The following is a 19367-nucleotide window of genomic DNA, read 5'->3' on the forward strand; positions in this document are numbered from 1 at the left end:
AATTTATCATCCATAACGGGGAACAAGCTAAGGAAACAAATCAAAAAGGGCTCTGCACTACGTCCAGAGGGGCTTGTACAAATCTAATACTTAACACATAGCAGAAACAAATCCTCTAAAAGAACAGGGATCAAATAACCATACATAACTCCTTCTACTCACCATGAGTGATGTTGAAGAGACTAGGAGAGAGGATAGCTGGACAGAGGAACCGCAGAAATATAGATGCAGAAATGAGATTGTCACTGATGTCTTCACGGCCCATGGCAGCAAGTCTTTCTCGGAAAGTGTGAAAACATTCACGCAGCTCTCTGAAAGAATAGGGCAAAGGTTAATACAAAACCACACTAAGACAGACAACTGTTTCTAAAATATTGCTGAAGATACCACTCTGTACAAAACAGCCATTTAAGTTTTAATTATACGAAGGGCATACTATATTGTTTTACACTTTATTTTTTTCTACCCAAATGAAGTACATTACACATCAGTTGTTATGTGCACCTTCTCAACATAATCTCCTTGTAACTGTATACACTTTTGCCATTGATGTGTCATTCTCTCCAGACCTTCCGGAAACCATTCTTTCGGAGTGCTGCATACCCATGCCTTGACAGCTGTGTCGAGTTCTGCAAAATCGCAAAACAGCGACCACGCAGACGTTTCTTCATGCTCCTGAAAGGGTGATAATCACTTGGTGCCAAGTCGGGAGGGTATGGAGGGTATAGCAGCACCATAAATTGCATTTGTTGTTTTGTTCATGGCTCATGGAATTGGAGCCATGTCTCATCACCAGTCGCAAGCCTAGCCATGAAGTCGGCTGGATCTTGATCATGGCGTTGCAAAAGTTCTCACACGTCCACACGCCTCTGCTTTTCGTCTGCAGACAAGAGTCTAGGCACCCATGAGGATGACACCTTCCCCAACTGTATGTAGCCGTGCACGATCCGCTGCAGGGTGTTTCGGCTCATTCCTGTGGCTGCTTCCATTTCCGTAAATGTGATGCATTTGTTTCCTTGGATGGCCTATTCGACCCGGGCAATGTTGGCTGGTGTTGACACTATCACAATCCTTCCAGAACTGGTTCCCTTGTCCACTGATGAGCACCCTGTTTTCCAACCTTCCACCCAGTTGTAACTGTTTTCCGTAACGGCACATGTTCTCCACAGACTGCAACCAAGCGCCGATGGATTTCTGCAGTGGTCACTCCTTCTTTCCATAGGAACCAAGTCATATAGCGCAGTCCCTGATGGTTGCTTTCCATGCTGTCTGCTCCTATGCTGACAGTATTGTTATGAAATGGCTATGGAGAGTGCATTCGTTGGCCCCTATCCGTGTGCTGCTACCAAATGGTGGAGCATGACATTAGTTACACATCACCACCTTTAAAAGTGAAATGTGAACCATAACCGGACGTACAAAAAATAAAGTGTGAAACAATATAGTATGCCCCTCGTAGTATACATCTTAGCATGAAAAGAGAAAATCAACTGATAAGCCTGATATTTTTAAAGTTTAATTAAGATTTACTTTTCCTCCTTTGCAAGGTAAGATTTCTGAAGCTTTCCAGTCAATCGACACACGATTAAGTTCCAAGTTAAGATGTAATATCGTAGTGTATATCTTCTTATATATAATATTTCTTTGTTCTATCTTTGTTCCTTTCCAGTATACATTAGGATACTTTCCTACTTCTGTCTTTGTTCTATATTCCTAATCTCAGCAATATATACTTTTATCTTTTCTGGTCTCTTTTCTTTTCTAGTCTTTATGTGACTCTTCTTATCCTACATTTACCACATCACAATCTGTCACAACGGTCCCTCAATGCATCTTTATGTCTACCCTCCTCATGAAGCTGAGGAACACAAACAAGCTCACCAGGGGCTCAAAGGAAATGGATGTAAAAGAACCAGGATTAATGAGAAGAGACCCCATTTATTTGAAGACTGATATGAAGATGGGGAGACTTCTTTTGTTCTTTTGCGTTTTCATGTTTCTCTTTCTGTTGCTCCCTCTATCCCACACTTTCTGGTTGACTATTTCCAGTTGTGTATTTCTTCTCATGTTCCTATTGTTCTGTGTGTGACTAGATTTGTCAATGATGATGATGATGATGATGATGATGATAACAACAACCTAATGGATCAAACAAAAATTAAATAAACGCCAGAATATATCATGAAAATTATCACGGTCACTAGCTAGCTGATTAGTGAACAACAAACAATAACTGTAATCATATGGCCTCAGCTACTAGGTCTATATGCAAACAGTTTAATGCGACGTTATTTAAGTTGTTAGTGTGTCAATTTTGACATATCATTATACCCAACCAGATACAGAGTAAACCAGATCTATGAATGAGTTTTAATGAATTTTTCCAGGCAAATGCCAATACTATCTTATCATTTTTGAGTTACAGTATTTATTTTACTTTCTTGTCAATTTCTTAGGCAATCACCATTATCTTTGATTTATATCCAACTTATGTTCTGACTACTGTTTAATTAGGTACCCCACCTGAATTAGATCGTGAGTTCACCAACTTTAGGATTTTGCTGCTCTGCTACACTGAACATTCTTAACAGTAAATACTTACACTGGAAAGGAGGAATGCGAGCTGAGAATGCGAGACCACACCATCTCCACAGCAGCTCGTAGGTTGTGCTGCTGACGTGGCAAGGCAGCTACACTCGCTACTTTCAATGGGTCCACTTCACAATCATGTCCACTATCTAAGACTGCAGTAACAACTTCTCCAAGGGTCTCCTGAAGATAACGGTCACCTGTCAATTTCAGGTAGGCTTCCATTGCTTTGGTAGCTAGAGAGTTACCTCGGAAAGTGAGACGTTCATCATCTGTAAGAAGAACACACAGTCTCATTACGTCAATATACCAATGTTACTTTCTTCCACCAAGTGCACACAACTTGACACATTTCTGCTTTTGTGTTCGTCCTATATTCCTAGTCTCTTACCTTTGGTATTCATTTTTATCCTTTTATTTCTTCCATTTCCCTACATATATTCAGCTTTTTTCTTATCCTATACTCCTGTCAAGAAGGCCTCTTAATGTGACGAAGCCCACCCTCCTGACGAAAGTGAAAAACAGAGACTAGGTCCTTAGGGACTGAGAAGAAATGGATGCAGAAAAATTTTGACTGACAAGGAGATATGAAGATGGAGGTATATATAGATGTGGATATGTCTGTGGCCTTTTGTCTCTTCATATTTGTGCTAGTCTCCTTTCCTACTGCTCCATTTTCTGATGCTGGCCTGTCACTACCGTATTTTCTCGTATAATTAACGCTCTTTCTTTTTACGAAAAGTACAGGCGAAAACTTTGGATGCATAAATTATTCGAGGAATTCATATATTTAAAAAATTATTTACAATTCATTTACATTTAACAGATACATCAAATATAATATACACACAACTGGTTCAACTCATTTGCAGTTAATTGTCATTTGGCGTAAAATTCTGGCGTGAGATTTTTTCTGAAAAGTCAAATAGTGGGTTTGGAAGTACCGACACTGGAAAATATTCTTCCCATTACGAGCTGACAATATGACCTGAAGTGAAATAAACATGTACTAATAAAAGTACTATTTGTGTAAGTACACAATAATGACATACCGGCTAAAACAAAAAACTGTCCAAACCGTTCATATCCAATCTTGTACGAGTGATGTGTCCATCCACCCTTCTTCTTGGATACAAACATGGATCCCTCGCGAAAATTTTACTTTAGGCACTGGCTTTCGTTTTATAACAACATAAGGTGCAAGCTTTCTGCCGTCACCTGTTACAGCAAGCACTGCAGTACATCGTTCTTTTTCACTTCCGGTAGCGCATACAATAACACTCGATGTCCCCTTCTTATCGATTGTTCGACTTTGTGGCATCACCACCATCTGGATCCTCTTATACCACCTGCTCTATGCCACTAGTTTAACACAGGAAGGTATGAATACCAATATCTCTTCAAGTCGCCGTAAGACTGCAGTCATAGACGCACAATCTTCGTGGTCAGTGTGGCTGGTGCAGTGCTATTGATGCATGTATGTGTATGAAAAGCTGAGTTATTTCGTACAATGAGTAAATGTGCCTGTTCACTTCCGTTTGTACAAGTGATATTTTGTATAGAAGTGTGAAATGACTTAATCATGTTATGCTTATCGATATTTTAAAAGTTCTTTTAAAGTGTAGGACCTACTTGTTTTCTTCCGTTTGTGCAAGTTATAATTTTTGTAGAAATGAAACTTCAGATCTCCCCCCCCCCCCGGAAATATTCAACTGTTGTGTACCATTTTGCAAATCTTGGCAAGGTGGTTCGCAGCCAGAAGAGATACGATTCCATAAAATACCGTATAGAAGGGAATTAAGAGCAAAGTGGCTGTCGGCTATATCTAGGCACGGTCCTAATAAAGAAAGTAGTTTGATATCCTCTGATTACTCTCGCATCTGTAGTCTTTACACCTTATGAAATGGCACATGGCTTTTAGTGCCGGGAGTGTCTGAGGACAAGTTTGGCTCGCCAGATGCACGTCTTTTGACTCGACTCCCGTAGGCAACCTGCGCGTCGTGGTGAGGATGAAATGAAGGTGAAGACGACACATACACCCAGCCCCGTGCCAGCGGGATTAACCAATTACAGTTAAAATTCCCGACTCTGTTAGGAATTGAACCTGGGACCCCTGTGACCAAAGGCCAGCACGCTAACCATTTAGCCATGGAGCCGGACTACACCTTATTTCAGAAGGTCATTAAAGCCGTGGAGGATAGTAGGTTCCTTGTAATAAGAATTGTGAAGGTCAATCACAAAACAAACGTCTTCATGTTTAGACATTTTAGATAACCTCAAATATCCAAATGATAATGTCCCAATCAATCTAGAAATAAATTCTAATTCTAATTTGCGGGTGCTTGGTCCGTGTTGTTGAAGAGAGGAGGGAGTGTGACATTTGCGTCAGCAACATCTCCCTGTCTAGATCTTCAACACCAATAAATGGAACTGATTATGCATCAGGACAGAGGAGGACTTCGATACCTCAAACCTTGTTTTGTTGCTCTGATGAAGCATCCACAGGAGTTTGTTGAAACTACTGTGCCAAACTGTCTAAAGTCCTTCAAACTTATGAGTGCAGTACGACAACTTGCTAATTCTTCCCTTTCAGAATATGCTCTGTTACAGAGTGAGGTCAAAAAACATCAGCAAAATGTTAGTGATATTATCTTAACTGAGTTCGTAAGACCTCTATTAACTGATACTGCGTTGGCAAGAACACAAGAACTTAGCCACCCGGTGTGTCACTCCAAGCCTTCATCCAGGAAAATCTTTAAATTGTGACATGAAGAGGCCAACTACAACTTCATACATGTAATATTACTGATACTGATGTCATTTACGAGCTTCAGTGAACATATGACTACACTGCATAGTGTTTTGTAGGCTATCATCATAATAATGAGTTAAAAACTTTGTGCGTCTATGCCTACCATCTAGCAGAGAATTTTTGTCACAGCCTATTCACAAAAAGTCTTGCACAGAGCAGGCAGTATGGGAGGATCGAGACGGCAGTGGTGGCATACGGAAACTGATTCACGTCTGATCTGTGGTTCCTACATTTGGGAGAGCAAATATTTCTTCACTTTACGCTTCTCAATCACAAAGCGATAAAAATCAATTCCTTTTTGGTTGAAATCATTCGGCATTTTGTGGCATAATGTCGTTCTTTGTCAAAGAGGAAGTCCATTTCTCTTCATAAAATGAATCATCAAGAGTTGGCTAACCTTCAAATCTGATACACTGATTCAATCTGCAGCAGCTATTTCTCATCCTTTACAATACAGCATTTTGTGAGAAACGGCATATCCAACGTTACGTAAGAAAATCATATATTTAAGCAGATCCTCCCCTACTTTCGGAAACTTGCCGCTTTTTGGTCCGCGAAATGCTTTGCGAGACTTGTTGGTCGCTTGAAGTGCACTTCTCTGTTACCACAGTAGCGCACGTTGCATTCGGACACTGAACACTTGCGGGCCCACTGCTCTATTCCCGTATATTTCAGCGGAACTTATCACCGCGAGTTTATATGATGCAGTATTACTCAAATACTTGCTCACTGTGGACTAACAATTTTGAGACCACAGAAAACGCATGCCCCATACCCGAAACACTCATAAAATATGTTTGTACCAGACTGGAATAGAGCATCACTAGCCACTTCTGTGCTGATTCTCTCACTGAACTAGAGCAGTGATATTTCCTACTGGCTGATAACAGCACATTGCCCGGTATTTGGAATGCCCGATTTCACAATACGAAGTCGGCTACCTTAGTAGTTGACATCTTTATTTCAAAATATATCCGGAGCTGTGTGATGGATGTTCGAAGAAGTGGGTGCGTCAAATACGTGAACATTTCTTTTTCTCCACCTTGGACCCAAAAATATTGGGATGCATAAATTATGCAAGGGCGTTAATTATACAAGAAAATACAGTTTATTTATCATATTATGAGTTCCCTTTCATGTTTCTATCCATATTTAACTTGATTTACTGCAGACCATTGATTATCCAGACTACTTGGGACTAGATATAGTTTGGATATTCAACTAGAACCTAGAAGCCACAGAGTGTACAAAATTTAAAGCTTTCTCTAAGATGATGTTACAATGTAGTACCTTACATACCAAATAAAATACTTAACAGAATTGAATCATATTGTGGGAAGTAATTGCTTATTTTCCATTCCTTGAATGCCATTTTTACAGGCAAGATCTCAAATTTCCTTTAGCAGCAACAGCAGTAAACGAAGAGTAGAGGAGAATTCAGGTTGTCTCCCTTGTAACTTCACTGACATAAGGCAGCAAACACTTCTATTATCTGCGCACGTTTTAGCGATAGATTGTGTATGAGTTTGAGGAGTAAGGAGGGAGCTCTCCCGGTTCCGTTAGCACTGCCAACTGAATGGAAATGAAATCTGAATTGAATCGATAATATGATCGATCGATATGAATTTTCTAAACCTTTGTTATCTTAAGCCCACAACTGTGTAACACACACATTATATAACATTACATAACATTTCTCGATGCGAATTTTATTCCTAGAGTGAATTCTATAGTTTAGCTTTGCTGTGTAAATAACAATAGTACTAGTATGTAAAGTGTACGCCAGATGTCGCACAGCGATGCATAAGCGATTCATAGTTTGTGTTTCAAAGGTTGCCAGTACGAATCTCGAAGATTGCCGAGGTCGACCAATTCAGCACTAGGGTGTAAATCTATCGCTAAAAAGTGCACAGATAATACATGCATTGGCCCTTCATTATTGTCACCGTCAGCACCATCTTCATACATTTCACTATTCATATCATACGATGTTTCCTGGGCCCATTTTATAATACCTTCATTTAAAGTTTGAAAACCTGGTGTAGCATCACTTTACAACCACTTGTTTGCATCTTCTTCATCAATATCTTCAGATCCTGATATTGGCCGAACGGTATCTAACCAGACTTAATGGAACTGTTTTACAGTCAGAAATAAAGGAACATGCTTATGGGAATTTCCAAGAAGACGGGTTTTTTTTTTTTGTTTTTTGTTGAAAAGGAATACAATAATACTTTAACAAAGAAAGTACGGTTTCAAATATTAGATGACTGACGTTCAGGTAATCAACATCCCACTGTATCACTTGTTTGTTCCTTTCCATTAATTGACACTAATGCTTGCGATGGTAAGTTTTGCTTCAGCTCCCAAGCACAGCTGTTATTAAGCAAACTGGAGACAAAAATTTATTTTATACCATCTATCAGTCCAGAAGACCAACTACCACATAGCCTATCATAGGGTAGAGAACATAGATTACTTATCACCAATTGTGCAGTTTAGTGACAGTGTGAGATATTGTGACAAGTTGGGTAACGTTTAGAACACCATCCTGGATGAACAGAAAGTGACAGTCTAGAGTTACCTCATTACAGATATTGAACATATACTGTATATAGTAGGTTTCAGATCTTTTTGCCCATAAAATTTTGGCCATTGGATCTTTGGCCCATGGAAATTATGGTCATAATTGCTCACTCGTTTTAAAAAAAATTACACAGAAATTTTACCCATTGATTTATCCCTCTATTCTCCAGTAACAAGAATGTTTATTAGCACGGAATAGAGAACCTCAGCACTTGCACCAAGCTGACTGTCTACGTGCTAATGCTATCATACTTCAATGATTAATGAACAGTGGAAAAGTTAGGCTGCTCCCCTATCAATATCCAAGATACCAGCAGAAATGCAGACAGGTAATTTACAAATTCACAAGTTAAGAAGTAAGTGGATGACAGTCCTCAACTCAGTCGGGCTGAGCAAAATTATCAGACTGAAGGTTTCATGTAAGAAACAACTTTGAATTTTTATCACTGAACTAAATTAAAATGGATCTCTCCTTTAAAAAACTGAATTGTTAGTTTAAATTATTTTACTAGCTTGCGTGCTTTCAGTTACAACAAATTATTCAAATGTCCATATTATTTTACGATTTTGAAACAGTACTCACCAACTCGGTCAATATCCATCATGACAATGTCCGCCAGGAACTGTTTAGCCATCCCTTCCCGCTGCATGATGTGGACAAGAGATGTGGCTATGTCTTCTTTCGCCTTCACACTGACCACCGGCTCCAGGATCTCACAAAGAGCCTTGTAGTCTGTCTTCAGGAACTGGTAAAAAACAAACAATATATTCACATAGGCTACTACCAGTGGCATATTTTCTAGATTGTTTTGTGTATTTAAAGCATGGATACATACATCTTCATTATAAAATGTTATGTCTTTCAGCATTCAGTCCACAAGCCTCTGTGTATTACCTATGCACCTCCACATACCTGTATTTACAAGTAGCTCTGGGGAATCATTTAATTCCACACCCCTTACCCTTAAAAAGAGTCTGACCATTATTGCCTTGCTCTCCCTCTGCTCCACTTAATCTTGGTGGCCATATCCATTATTCCTGAAGGCAATCTATCGTCCTCTATTCATCTTGCATAAACCCACCACCAAGGCCGTTTTATACACACAGTTTCATCCATCAGGTCATTCCTAACTTTGCCTTATTCACAGTACCCTACTGCCATGGTTCTGACTTGTTTGTACCAGCAAGCATTCTCACTACCTGTATGTATATTACCTAGAATTTATCAATAAAATATCCTGACACTGAATTTTCACTCCCATATAGTAAAGTTGGTCAGAAAGCTGACTGATGAAAAGATAATTTTGTCTGACAGCTCACTTCTTTCTTACAGAATATAGTTATTAATAAAGCAAGAACATAGAAGATTAATCCTGTATAGAAAGGCTGGAGTAATCATTCATATAATGGACCAAATGGTGAAGAATCTTGCAAAATGGGAATGAATGGACTATACCTGTAGGAACTCCTGATATACTTGGACTGGCAGGATGTCGACTGACTGAAACCGGCACTTTACTCTCAAAGACGGAGGGTCTTTGGACAGTCCCTTCTCTGACAGGACAGGATACCACTTCTCTATCAGGTACCTTGATGTCACTTCATGGACAGGAATACTGACACTTCCTGTAACAGATATAATCACATCATGTTAACAAAAATGGATTTTCTAAAAGATTAAGTACATTGTCACACAATATCCTTCATGCACTAAAGTTAAATTTCCTCGACTTAAATTTCCTTCTATAATATACAATGTAAAACAAACCCAAAATAAAATAAAAATTACAATAGTTTATACTCAGCCAAACAGTTGAGAATAGAATATCTGAAGCAGGAAAGCATTGTGTTTCCCAAAGAAATTTTTGGCTATGAAGATAAATTAATTTTGAATTTAAATATGTCATGATTACTCAGAATTCTACATTGAGAAAAACAATTCCAGGAGTATTGCAAGGTATAACCTCAGACCTTCGACACAGCAGTAACTACATTTCATGCTCATACAGTCCACAAAATTTGTGACATGTTCCTTAGTAGTCTTGTTAAATACTGCTTTAAACATGAAATAATCACCTCTAATTTGAAATATTTCTGGCTCTGAAAGTAAGAAAGAAATATGCAAAGAAGTATGCGATTATCTCAAAATTAGATACCGGTATGTATCAAATTCAAAGTATTCTCCATCAACAAAGCCCAAAAAAATAAATAATGGATTTCAACTCTGTTCTGGTGTTTAGTTCTCTGCTCAGACATGGTTGGATTCTTATGACGTATGGAAAAACTTGATGTGGAAAATACTAAAAATGTACAACAGTGCTAACATGGCACATTAAACATGAGAAAAATAACACAAAGAGGTCAGTTCTTTAATTCTATGCAACTAATTTTCTCTTAGACACACAATGTCAAGTGAGATATTCAGCCTGACAATAGGATATCAACCAGGACCTAAGAGATCTTATTAGCTGAAATGAAAACTTTATTACCTTTGCTGCTACAAAGGATCACAGATAAAATAGAATTAACATCTAGTGTTACATAGAATGTGAACCACGACGATGCGACTTTATTTTTTAAATCCCACATGCATTGGCCAGAATTCTTTCAAGTAATATAATAACAATGACAAAGAACCAGACTCACCAACAAGCACATTCTTGTCTCGTTTCTTTTTGCGGTCAGCTTCTCGAAACAGATTGACGTTTATCATGTTCACCATGGGCAGGTTGTGAAAGTCAAAGTGCTCACCCCAGAAACACATATCTCCTTTCTGTTTTGACGAAGTACGAGCGTACAGAGTCTTATCCAGACAGAGTTCACAAAAGTATCTGGAACAATTAAAGTTCAAATGGACTAATAACACAGCAGAAATAGAGAATGTAGAGACACTATCATCCATATTATTTTAAATCCTCACCGTTTCTTGTTTGGTATGCCCTTAGCCTCCAGAATCCATATTTTCAAGGAGTTGTCTGTTCGGCGGATGTGCTCCTGATCGGGTTGAACAGATTTCCTCAGACTGCAAATAGAGATTTTCTTATAATATAAAACAATCATCTACAGCCTTTAGATCAAATTAGGACAAATGAATATAAGAGAGCTACACAGCAAAATAATGAACAGTCAAATATGCATGATGAATGAAACAGTAAAAATCTAATTCATTGTTATTTTAATAGGCTTTTGGCCTATGAGCATATTACAGAAGAACGAATTTGAATTGAAACAAATTTGGAGCTTATATTCCACCTGCATATTTTACTACACTGGATAAGGAACAGAATGAAAAACATTAGAATACAAATTAAATGTTACTAGTCCACTTCTAAGATTAAATTACATGGAATTTACAAAAGCAGTAATGTAGTAAAATAGATGGAAGCAAATATTTTTAAAAAGAAAGAACTGGAGTGAAGAAATGTCCATTCCCAGTTGTAACAGCTTAACTATTATAATTATCATGCTTTCAATTTGATGTTCATTCATTCTTTTATGGGGTAAATTGACAAAACCATCAGCTTTCCACCCAGGAAATCAAAGTTCAAATCTGTGCGGATCACTGCATGGAATTTTTATCTAAAATATTCACGCAATATCAGGGCAGGCATCCGGCCTTATACCCTCATCCAAAAATCAGTAAAAGTGGATCCAACGAGACCAGAAATGCCTAGGATGAAATAAGTAATTTTATTTACTTATAAGTAGCTTTTAACACCGTTTAAATTGATAATCTACTGGAAATAAATTTAAACTATATTACAAGTCAACTAAGTGAAAAGTTGAAGCTAATATACAGTATTAATATTGCCCTCGACAAGGCAATCAAAACACATTATGATGGATTTTTAGGAGTCTTATGGCATTAATATAGCACTTCATAACAGATAGGTGTATGGTAGAGCTTTAGATAGGACAGAGGTATGAGGCCGAATGCCCTTCCCAATTTTATGTGACTAGGTGAAATTTCCATGTGAGGATATACAAGTGAATACGCCAAACTATCTAGAAATATGGTAAGTGTACATTCATCTTATTACAGTAATAAATAAAAACTCTCAATTTAAATTGTGTGTCATCTAGCAAAAAATGTGGGAGACATTTAAAGACCAAAAATGGGCACGTTTCTCCTTGTGCATTAAATACTGTTCACAGAAGGAAGTCTAAGAAATAATATGCCTATTAAATCAACATTAACCCCAATCTGGAAATAATTGACCTCAATAGCAAAATAAACAAATGTATAATGAGAATGTTTTCAAATTACAAACTAGTTACAATTTTATTTTGTCCTACTTCCATACTCTTGGCATTTTGCTAATAGCATTCGGAAGGGTTAGGTACCTTCCAAAAAGTATTAAATTGTTAATTGGCTTTTGGCCTACATACTACCTTCCAAAAATTGTAGTCCACATCCTTTTGTTTTACGGCCTACTCATGTGTACCATTAAAAGTCGTAAATAGCCTTATGATGAGATGATGTACCAATCTTCCTGCATCCCAACAATATTTACAATAAATCCCTCACATAATTCATTGGCTGAGTGGGATTTGTCCCAGATACCAAAGGAACTATTGTAGCAGTTAATTATTCAATTTAGAAGCCTGAGACATTTTTGGTCATCTCACGGATGAGCTTACCAGGGTCTGATAAACTGCATAATAATCTGGAGACATTTGTGCACTTATGATTATTAGGTTTGGACATACTGTATGTGTAGTCGCCTCGGCTATTGAAACGAGCGGGGGAATGCTGGAGAACGTAACAGACAGAACAATCGTAAAGAACTGAGAATGAACCACTCAACACACTTGTGAAGCACATCTCAGAGCGCGAAGCTACAAAAACGTCTGTTTCAGTATATATTTTAAGAGAATACATAAGTATAATACCAATTAAAACGACCAGCTCACCCGTATATTTTTGTCTCCTTCCATGGTAACTTACCTGTGAACCCATTTGTCCCGCTCGTCAGCAGTACGACATGAGAAGTAGCGAGGGGTGCCTGCAGGCAGAGTCACCTGGAAACAGTGTTCTCTTCCCAACACTGAGGGATGTAGAGGTTTGATCTCCACTCCACCAGCTCCCAAGTCCAGGGTCTGCATCACGCTCTGACCAGACAGCAAGCTCTCGTGTGAGCGAGACGTGCGCAGCCGTGGCGGTACCCCGACACTGAAACGGTTGACAATGACAGTAGTGTAAGAAAAAACGCATACAAACATAGAAACTTGAGATTATAAGGAACATATTGGTCATTCATAAATCCGTTCACACGAAAATAATAATATGATTTGCTTTACGTTCCAGTAACTACTTTTACGGTTTTCGGAGACGCCGATGTGCCGGAATTTTGTCCCGCAGGAGTTCTTTTACGTGCCAACAAAACTACCGACACGAGGCAGATATATATATCAGCACCTGCAAATACCACCAGACTGAGCCAGGATCGAACCTGCCAAGTTGGCGTCAGAAGGCCAGCACCTCAACCGCCTGAGCCATTCAGCCCGGCATTTACACAGAAACTATTTCAGACCTATGTAGAAATATTTCAGGCACCAGGCGAAGGAGAAGAAGAAGAAGGAGAAGAAACAACTGATCAAGTAAGGAACAAATAACTCATGAACGTAGCGAGTGAAGTAATGGGGTGGAGGGGAGACTAAATCAAAATATCCATATCTGGTTGGAAGTAAACCCCGGTAAAATTCGAGCAAATTCCACCAGGTCGAGATACATAAACAGTTCTTGCAAAGCAGGTGGACAATACAACTATAACTTGGTCTTTAAAATGTTCAGCCAAGTTATCTCTTCGGAATAATGCCAGGTTTCACCAAACGACATAAGTAATGTTAAACAGGCTGTATTCAGTGACATAATAGCGAAGATCAAAGTAAAACTATGAACATATCACTGCCAGTAAAAGACTATGGTGTATGCCTACATCAGATAATTTGCGCACAAGACGACGAAGACTTCCAGATATCTGAAAGCCTTCATAGTTCACAACTTGGCAATAGAAATTCAAAATCATTGTAGAACGAGAGCAGTAAGGATTTGCTGGTCCATTCTCCGAGTTAAGAGCCTCCCATATAAACACCTATGCATACTGGCTGATGTCTTTTAGAAAGTTCATCTCTGAGAAATCAGCCTTTCCATAAGAAATGAAGACAAGAACCACACTTAGAGAAACTGGTGAGTAGATTTCATCTGAATGGATCTCATTCCTTCCTTACCTGATCAGGTTGTCGAGTGAGAACTGCACGGGAGACTAGTTTAGTTTTCCCTCACCAGACTTTCTCAGTCTCCAAGTTTCGACACGTGGATCGAGGGGGAGGCACTCTCTTTCGTGTGGTTGTCATCGTAGCAAGAGAGAAAACTGATCCGCAACTTTCCATGGTCTTTCACGCACTCAACGCCTATTCATAAAAATCTGCTGTTTTACGGAAACAGACACAAAAAGCATGCATTACAGTACATCATCCTTGCCGCACTTCACATTGCCTGCAATTGTTGTGAACAACGAAATAACTGCATATTATTCCTGAAGGAATGTCCAGAATTTCACTGAGACTGCACATTTGAGAAAAGGAAAAAATACAATCTGATGATTAGAAACTGATGCTCTTGTCTGAGGCAATGTGAATGTAATTACGTGACTCTAGAAGTGGAATAGATGACGCGTGTCTGGTTCAAAACTGGCATTTGCCTGGAGTAAGAGTGGAAGACCACATTTGGAATAGCTACAGTCAGTGTCGGAATTCGAACTTCGGGTCTCCTGAGTGTTACTGCCCCCCAGACCATGTCACCATAGGCGATAGTGGATATCCGTCGTAAGAGGTTTATTAAAAGCTATCTGTACTTCACTCGACGTAAATGCGCACACTTCATACAGAGACCTGTTTCAGGAGCTGGATGCACTTCATACCATCTTTTACGCAGTACGCATTTGATCTAATGAAATGGCCTGGCTCTACGGTACAATAAGTAGGTCGAGCCATTGTTTATCGAGTCACGACTGAAGGGGGCCGCTAAATGTCTATGGACCGGAACATTCAGCTCTCACTCACAAGTGATTGACTAATACAGCACTCGGGGAAACTTGCGTTGTTTTGGTGACAATTTTGGGTATTGAGTAGGACTCGAAATGGATCTGTTGCGTTCCTGTTTAATTGCGGAACTCGTCCGTTCCCTTGATTTAACAGATTACCTTATACAGTTCCAGTTCAGTTTACAAAAGATGTGTTTTCGTCGCACCGACACAGAGAGGCCTTGTGCCGACGACGGAATAGGACAGGGTTGGGAATGGGAAGAAAGCTACCGTAGTCTTAATTAAGGTACATCCCCAGCATTTGCTGGGTGTGAAAATGGGAAACCACGGAAAAACATCTTCAGGGCTGCCGACAGAGGGGTTCGAACCCACTATCTCTCGGATGCAAGAAAATATGTTATATCACTGACTGAACTTAAGTGTCTGCCCTAAATATACATCATGTTGCATCTCACGAGTCTATGATGCAGCCTTGGGATGTGTTTGATTGAAAAGCGATTATATTAATCCACCTATTACTATCCTCATTAGACGGGCCTTTCCTTCTTCCAACTAAGGCCTGGGAAAGCATTTTCTGATTATACTAGATACATTTGCAAAATTACTAACTGGTTTGATAGAAGGCAGAGTTTTGGGAAATGTTATTCCAGTGAGGCTCAACTTGTAGGATTTGAGCAAGATATGGCAGATTCAGGAGGTCAACTGGACTCGATATCACTTTTGTCACAGAAATGGTGACGTCGAGAGCATATAATTTGTTGTTACAAAGAACCCTGTGACTTCAAACATCAAAATATTAACAATGCCTCGCTTCATCTTGAGCTTGGTGACACTTTTGGTTCGTTTAAGTGGGTGTGACGTCCCGCACAACTATCATGCTATCCCAACACTTAGACACAGGAGGTAAATATCGTGTAGACTATTGCTATACGACACCCAATATGAAGAATCTCTTCTTGAAGAAATACATAAATAAATGAGATGGCATATGTACAGCTAATGCATAAAGTATTAATTGTATAGTTATCATAAAGGGCTCAATAACTATTATTAAAGTGTAAATGTCTCTATCACGTTTTTAAACGACTCAATAAATACAGTTATGTCGACTATTTACTTAATTATTCCACTTTTAGTTGAACCAGGTTGAAAAATGGATGAAATATGTAGGTATGACATTACTGATGAATGATATTCTCATCCAATCTTGAAGTAAATATTATATAACAATATGTAGCCGTTTCCATCACCTTCTGAAACGATACTATAAATGTAATTTTATCGATCGGTCAAAATAAATATTAATTTTGATGACAGCAAGAACGTAGGTATAAGATTACTGATAACATTCTTATCCAGTTTTGAAATAAAAATGCATATGTAGCAGTTTAAATACTCACAAACGCTAATCAAAAATAGAATTAAACTTTCACCTCCACAACTGACAACTTACCCGTCGGCGTCAACAATGCCTCGCTTCCTCTCGAGCTTGGTGACACTTTTGGTGCGTTTAAGTGGGTTAGATCGAAACGAACGCTTCGAGAAGAAGTTCTGAAACAAAGTAAAATAAAATCGGCATTAAATAAATAAATAAATAAATAAATAAATTAAATAAATAAATATACACAGAAGGGAAGAGAAGTAATTAGCAAGAATTCAATACTAATGTCATTGGTTTTACGCCCCACGAACTACTTTTGTAGTTTAAGGAGACTTCGGGGAGCCGGTAATAAACAGGCTGCCATATAAAAGCACCTTCAAATATCATCGGGCTGAACCGAGATCAAAGCCGTCACTTCGGGAATCTGAGCAACTCAGCCCAGCGATAAGATTTAAATGTCCTTGTCCTTTCACGAACGTAAATTTACGACGGTGATACAGACAATTCATGAATTTCTATCTTCCAAGTAGAAGTGATTATTAAAAGTTTTATTTCTTATCTGCTCTCATTGTTGGTCGAGAAGTTACAAAATAATATCACAAGATTAACAAACTCTCATTGGTCGGTAGATGCAGAGTGGGTTTCGGCCCTTGGGTTTCGTCCCTTAAGAGGCCATGGCTTGTCCGTGGTCCAACAGCTCTGTACTCTGACAGGCCAACCGAGCAGAGGAAAGGTGGCCACGGCTCTACGCCTCTGCATTCGGGAGACGGGACTGGGGCACAGGGCTGGACTTCACGCCTGGCCCCACCCGTCGGCTGTCCTGAGAATGGTTTTCCGTGGTTTTCCATTCTCCTGCACTAAGGCCAATGCCGGGACAGTTCGTAGTGTAGGCCACGGCCGCCCACCCCCTCATCTTCTCCGCACATCTCCTTCACCGTAACAATCTCCCGGCCTGAGAGACGGCGTAACCGTCTAAGAGGCCCGCCTCCCCCTTCAGGGGAGGAATGAAAACGTTTTTAGTACTAGTAGTAGTAGTAGTAAACTCTCATTGGTTCTAGGCCCTCAAGTGGCCACGGCTGGTCCGTGGTCCAGCAGCTCTGCACTCTGACAGGCCAACCAAGCAGAGAAGGGGTGGCTACGGCTCCACCGTGGCTCTACGCCTCTGCATTCGAGAGACGGGAAAAGGCTGGACCTCGACGGCTGGCCCCAACCGTCGGCTGTCCTGAGAATGGTTTTCCATTCTCCTCCACCAAAGAGAATGTCGGGACAGATCCTAGTATAGGCCACGGCTGCCAAACCCCTCACCTCCGAGCATCTCCTCCACCGTAACAAATCCCCCGGCCTGAGAGACGGCGTCCCCTCCTAAGAGGCCCGCCTCCCCCTTCAGGGAAGCAATGAAAACATTTTAGTAATAGTAGTAAACTCTCATATTATCCCTCACTCATAGAATTTAGAATTAAGTAAAGAAACGTTTTTGTAAGGCTTGATTACAGTGAGCCCTACAAATAAGATAACGTCTAGCATGGTTAGAAAGTGAAAGGGTCGTAAATGTTATTTTAAGAGCAAAAACAACATGATTATAAGGAAAGTTATAGGTGTGGACTGTTCTTGGTTAGGAACAGAAAAGAAGCCGCGTACTTACCACCCTGACATTTGCAAGGTGCGAGCGAGAAACCGTGCTCACTATGGATGTTGAAAGTTGCTAACACAAGGTTCAGAACCATAGTCCTCGTGTACATCACGAGCATTCCACTCAAACGAGCGACCTGCTATAACTACTGATCAGCTTCCGTGAAAAGCCAAGATTGTTAGTAATTATTAGCATCCTGAGAATGAACTTGAAAAGTTAAAATTGTGTTGAAACTACTCACAAGAGCATCAAGAGTGTTCCACGCCGAAAACTGAAGAGAAGCATGAAATATACATGTTACTATGCAAGCAATGTATCGTGAAGGAATGCAAGAACTCCAATGTAAGGCCACGCACAACCCGATGTTCTGTGTTGAGCGGGCAACCAACAAATCCTTCCCAGCTGCTCACATTTCCATGGCGCAATGCAGCCAACTTTCCCTCCTCCGTTAGATCACGCACTATAATGTTACAGCCCCTCCCCCTATTACACAGATAATATAGCACAATGTTGCCACGTTAACAAGCTGAATAAGGCTCAAGCTAGTACTAATGAATGATTCACCACCATTAAGACACATACTGTCTGCCTTGACAATTACTAAATGTCACACAGCCATATGTTCAAATATCAGGTGGCATGTCAAATATCATGGCTAGCGCTTTAGGAAAGAACTGCGGAATTCATACGTCCTCATAAAGTAAGTTAGACTGACCGAGTAACTCAATGATTAAAAGGTGGTTTTCAAACTCCAACAGTGCGGGATGGATACTCACTGAGGCAAGTTTTCCTTTTTCTTTTACAGCATAGGGATCAACTGTTATACTGACGCGTCAAGCACAGAATTTGGCAATTTTGGCATATGTGAAAACAGTTTCGGTTGACAGTAGCGAGAAAGATCGCTGGTGCAAAGAGGTGGGAACAATGACTGGAGGGTGCTCGGAATGAGGACATAAAGGCTAGGTTAGAAATTAAGTCGATTGAAGATGCTGTACGCATAAACCACCTTCGGTGATGGTATAATGTGAGGCGAATGGAGGATGATAGGTCACCTAGAAGAATATTTGCTATTTTGGTTAACGTCGCACCGACACAGATAGGTCTTGTGGCGACGATGGGACGGGGAAGGCCTAGGAATGGAAAGGAAGCGGCCGTGGCCGTAATTAAGGTACAGCCCCAGCATTTGCTTGGTGTGAAAATGAGAAACCACGGAAAACCATCTTCAGGGCTGCCGACAGTGGGATTCGAACCCACTATCTCCCGGATGCGAGCTCACAGCTGCGCGCTCCTAACCGCACGGCCAACTCGCCCGGTCTTAGAAGA

The 19367-nt window shown here is 39.9% G+C and overlaps 1 protein-coding gene across 1 annotated transcript in view; it reads right to left on the minus strand.

Annotated features, from left to right (window-relative positions):
• raskol (Ras GTPase-activating protein raskol) overlaps window positions 1–19367 on the minus strand; it is a 220731-nt gene that overhangs the window by 20741 nt on the left and 180623 nt on the right. The window contains exons 3-10 of the mRNA XM_067137493.2: window positions 16487–16584; window positions 12936–13160; window positions 10908–11009; window positions 10634–10818; window positions 9444–9613; window positions 8571–8733; window positions 2603–2861; window positions 163–311 (exon numbers count right to left, since the gene is read on the minus strand). Coding sequence (XP_066993594.2) covers window positions 163–311; window positions 2603–2861; window positions 8571–8733; window positions 9444–9613; window positions 10634–10818; window positions 10908–11009; window positions 12936–13160; window positions 16487–16584 — 1351 coding nt within the window. The remainder of the gene's footprint in view (window positions 1–162; window positions 312–2602; window positions 2862–8570; window positions 8734–9443; window positions 9614–10633; window positions 10819–10907; window positions 11010–12935; window positions 13161–16486; window positions 16585–19367) is intronic.

Source organism: Anabrus simplex, chromosome 1 (genome assembly GCF_040414725.1).
Source record: "Anabrus simplex isolate iqAnaSimp1 chromosome 1, ASM4041472v1, whole genome shotgun sequence".
Classification (NCBI taxonomy): Eukaryota; Metazoa; Arthropoda; class Insecta; order Orthoptera; family Tettigoniidae; genus Anabrus; species Anabrus simplex.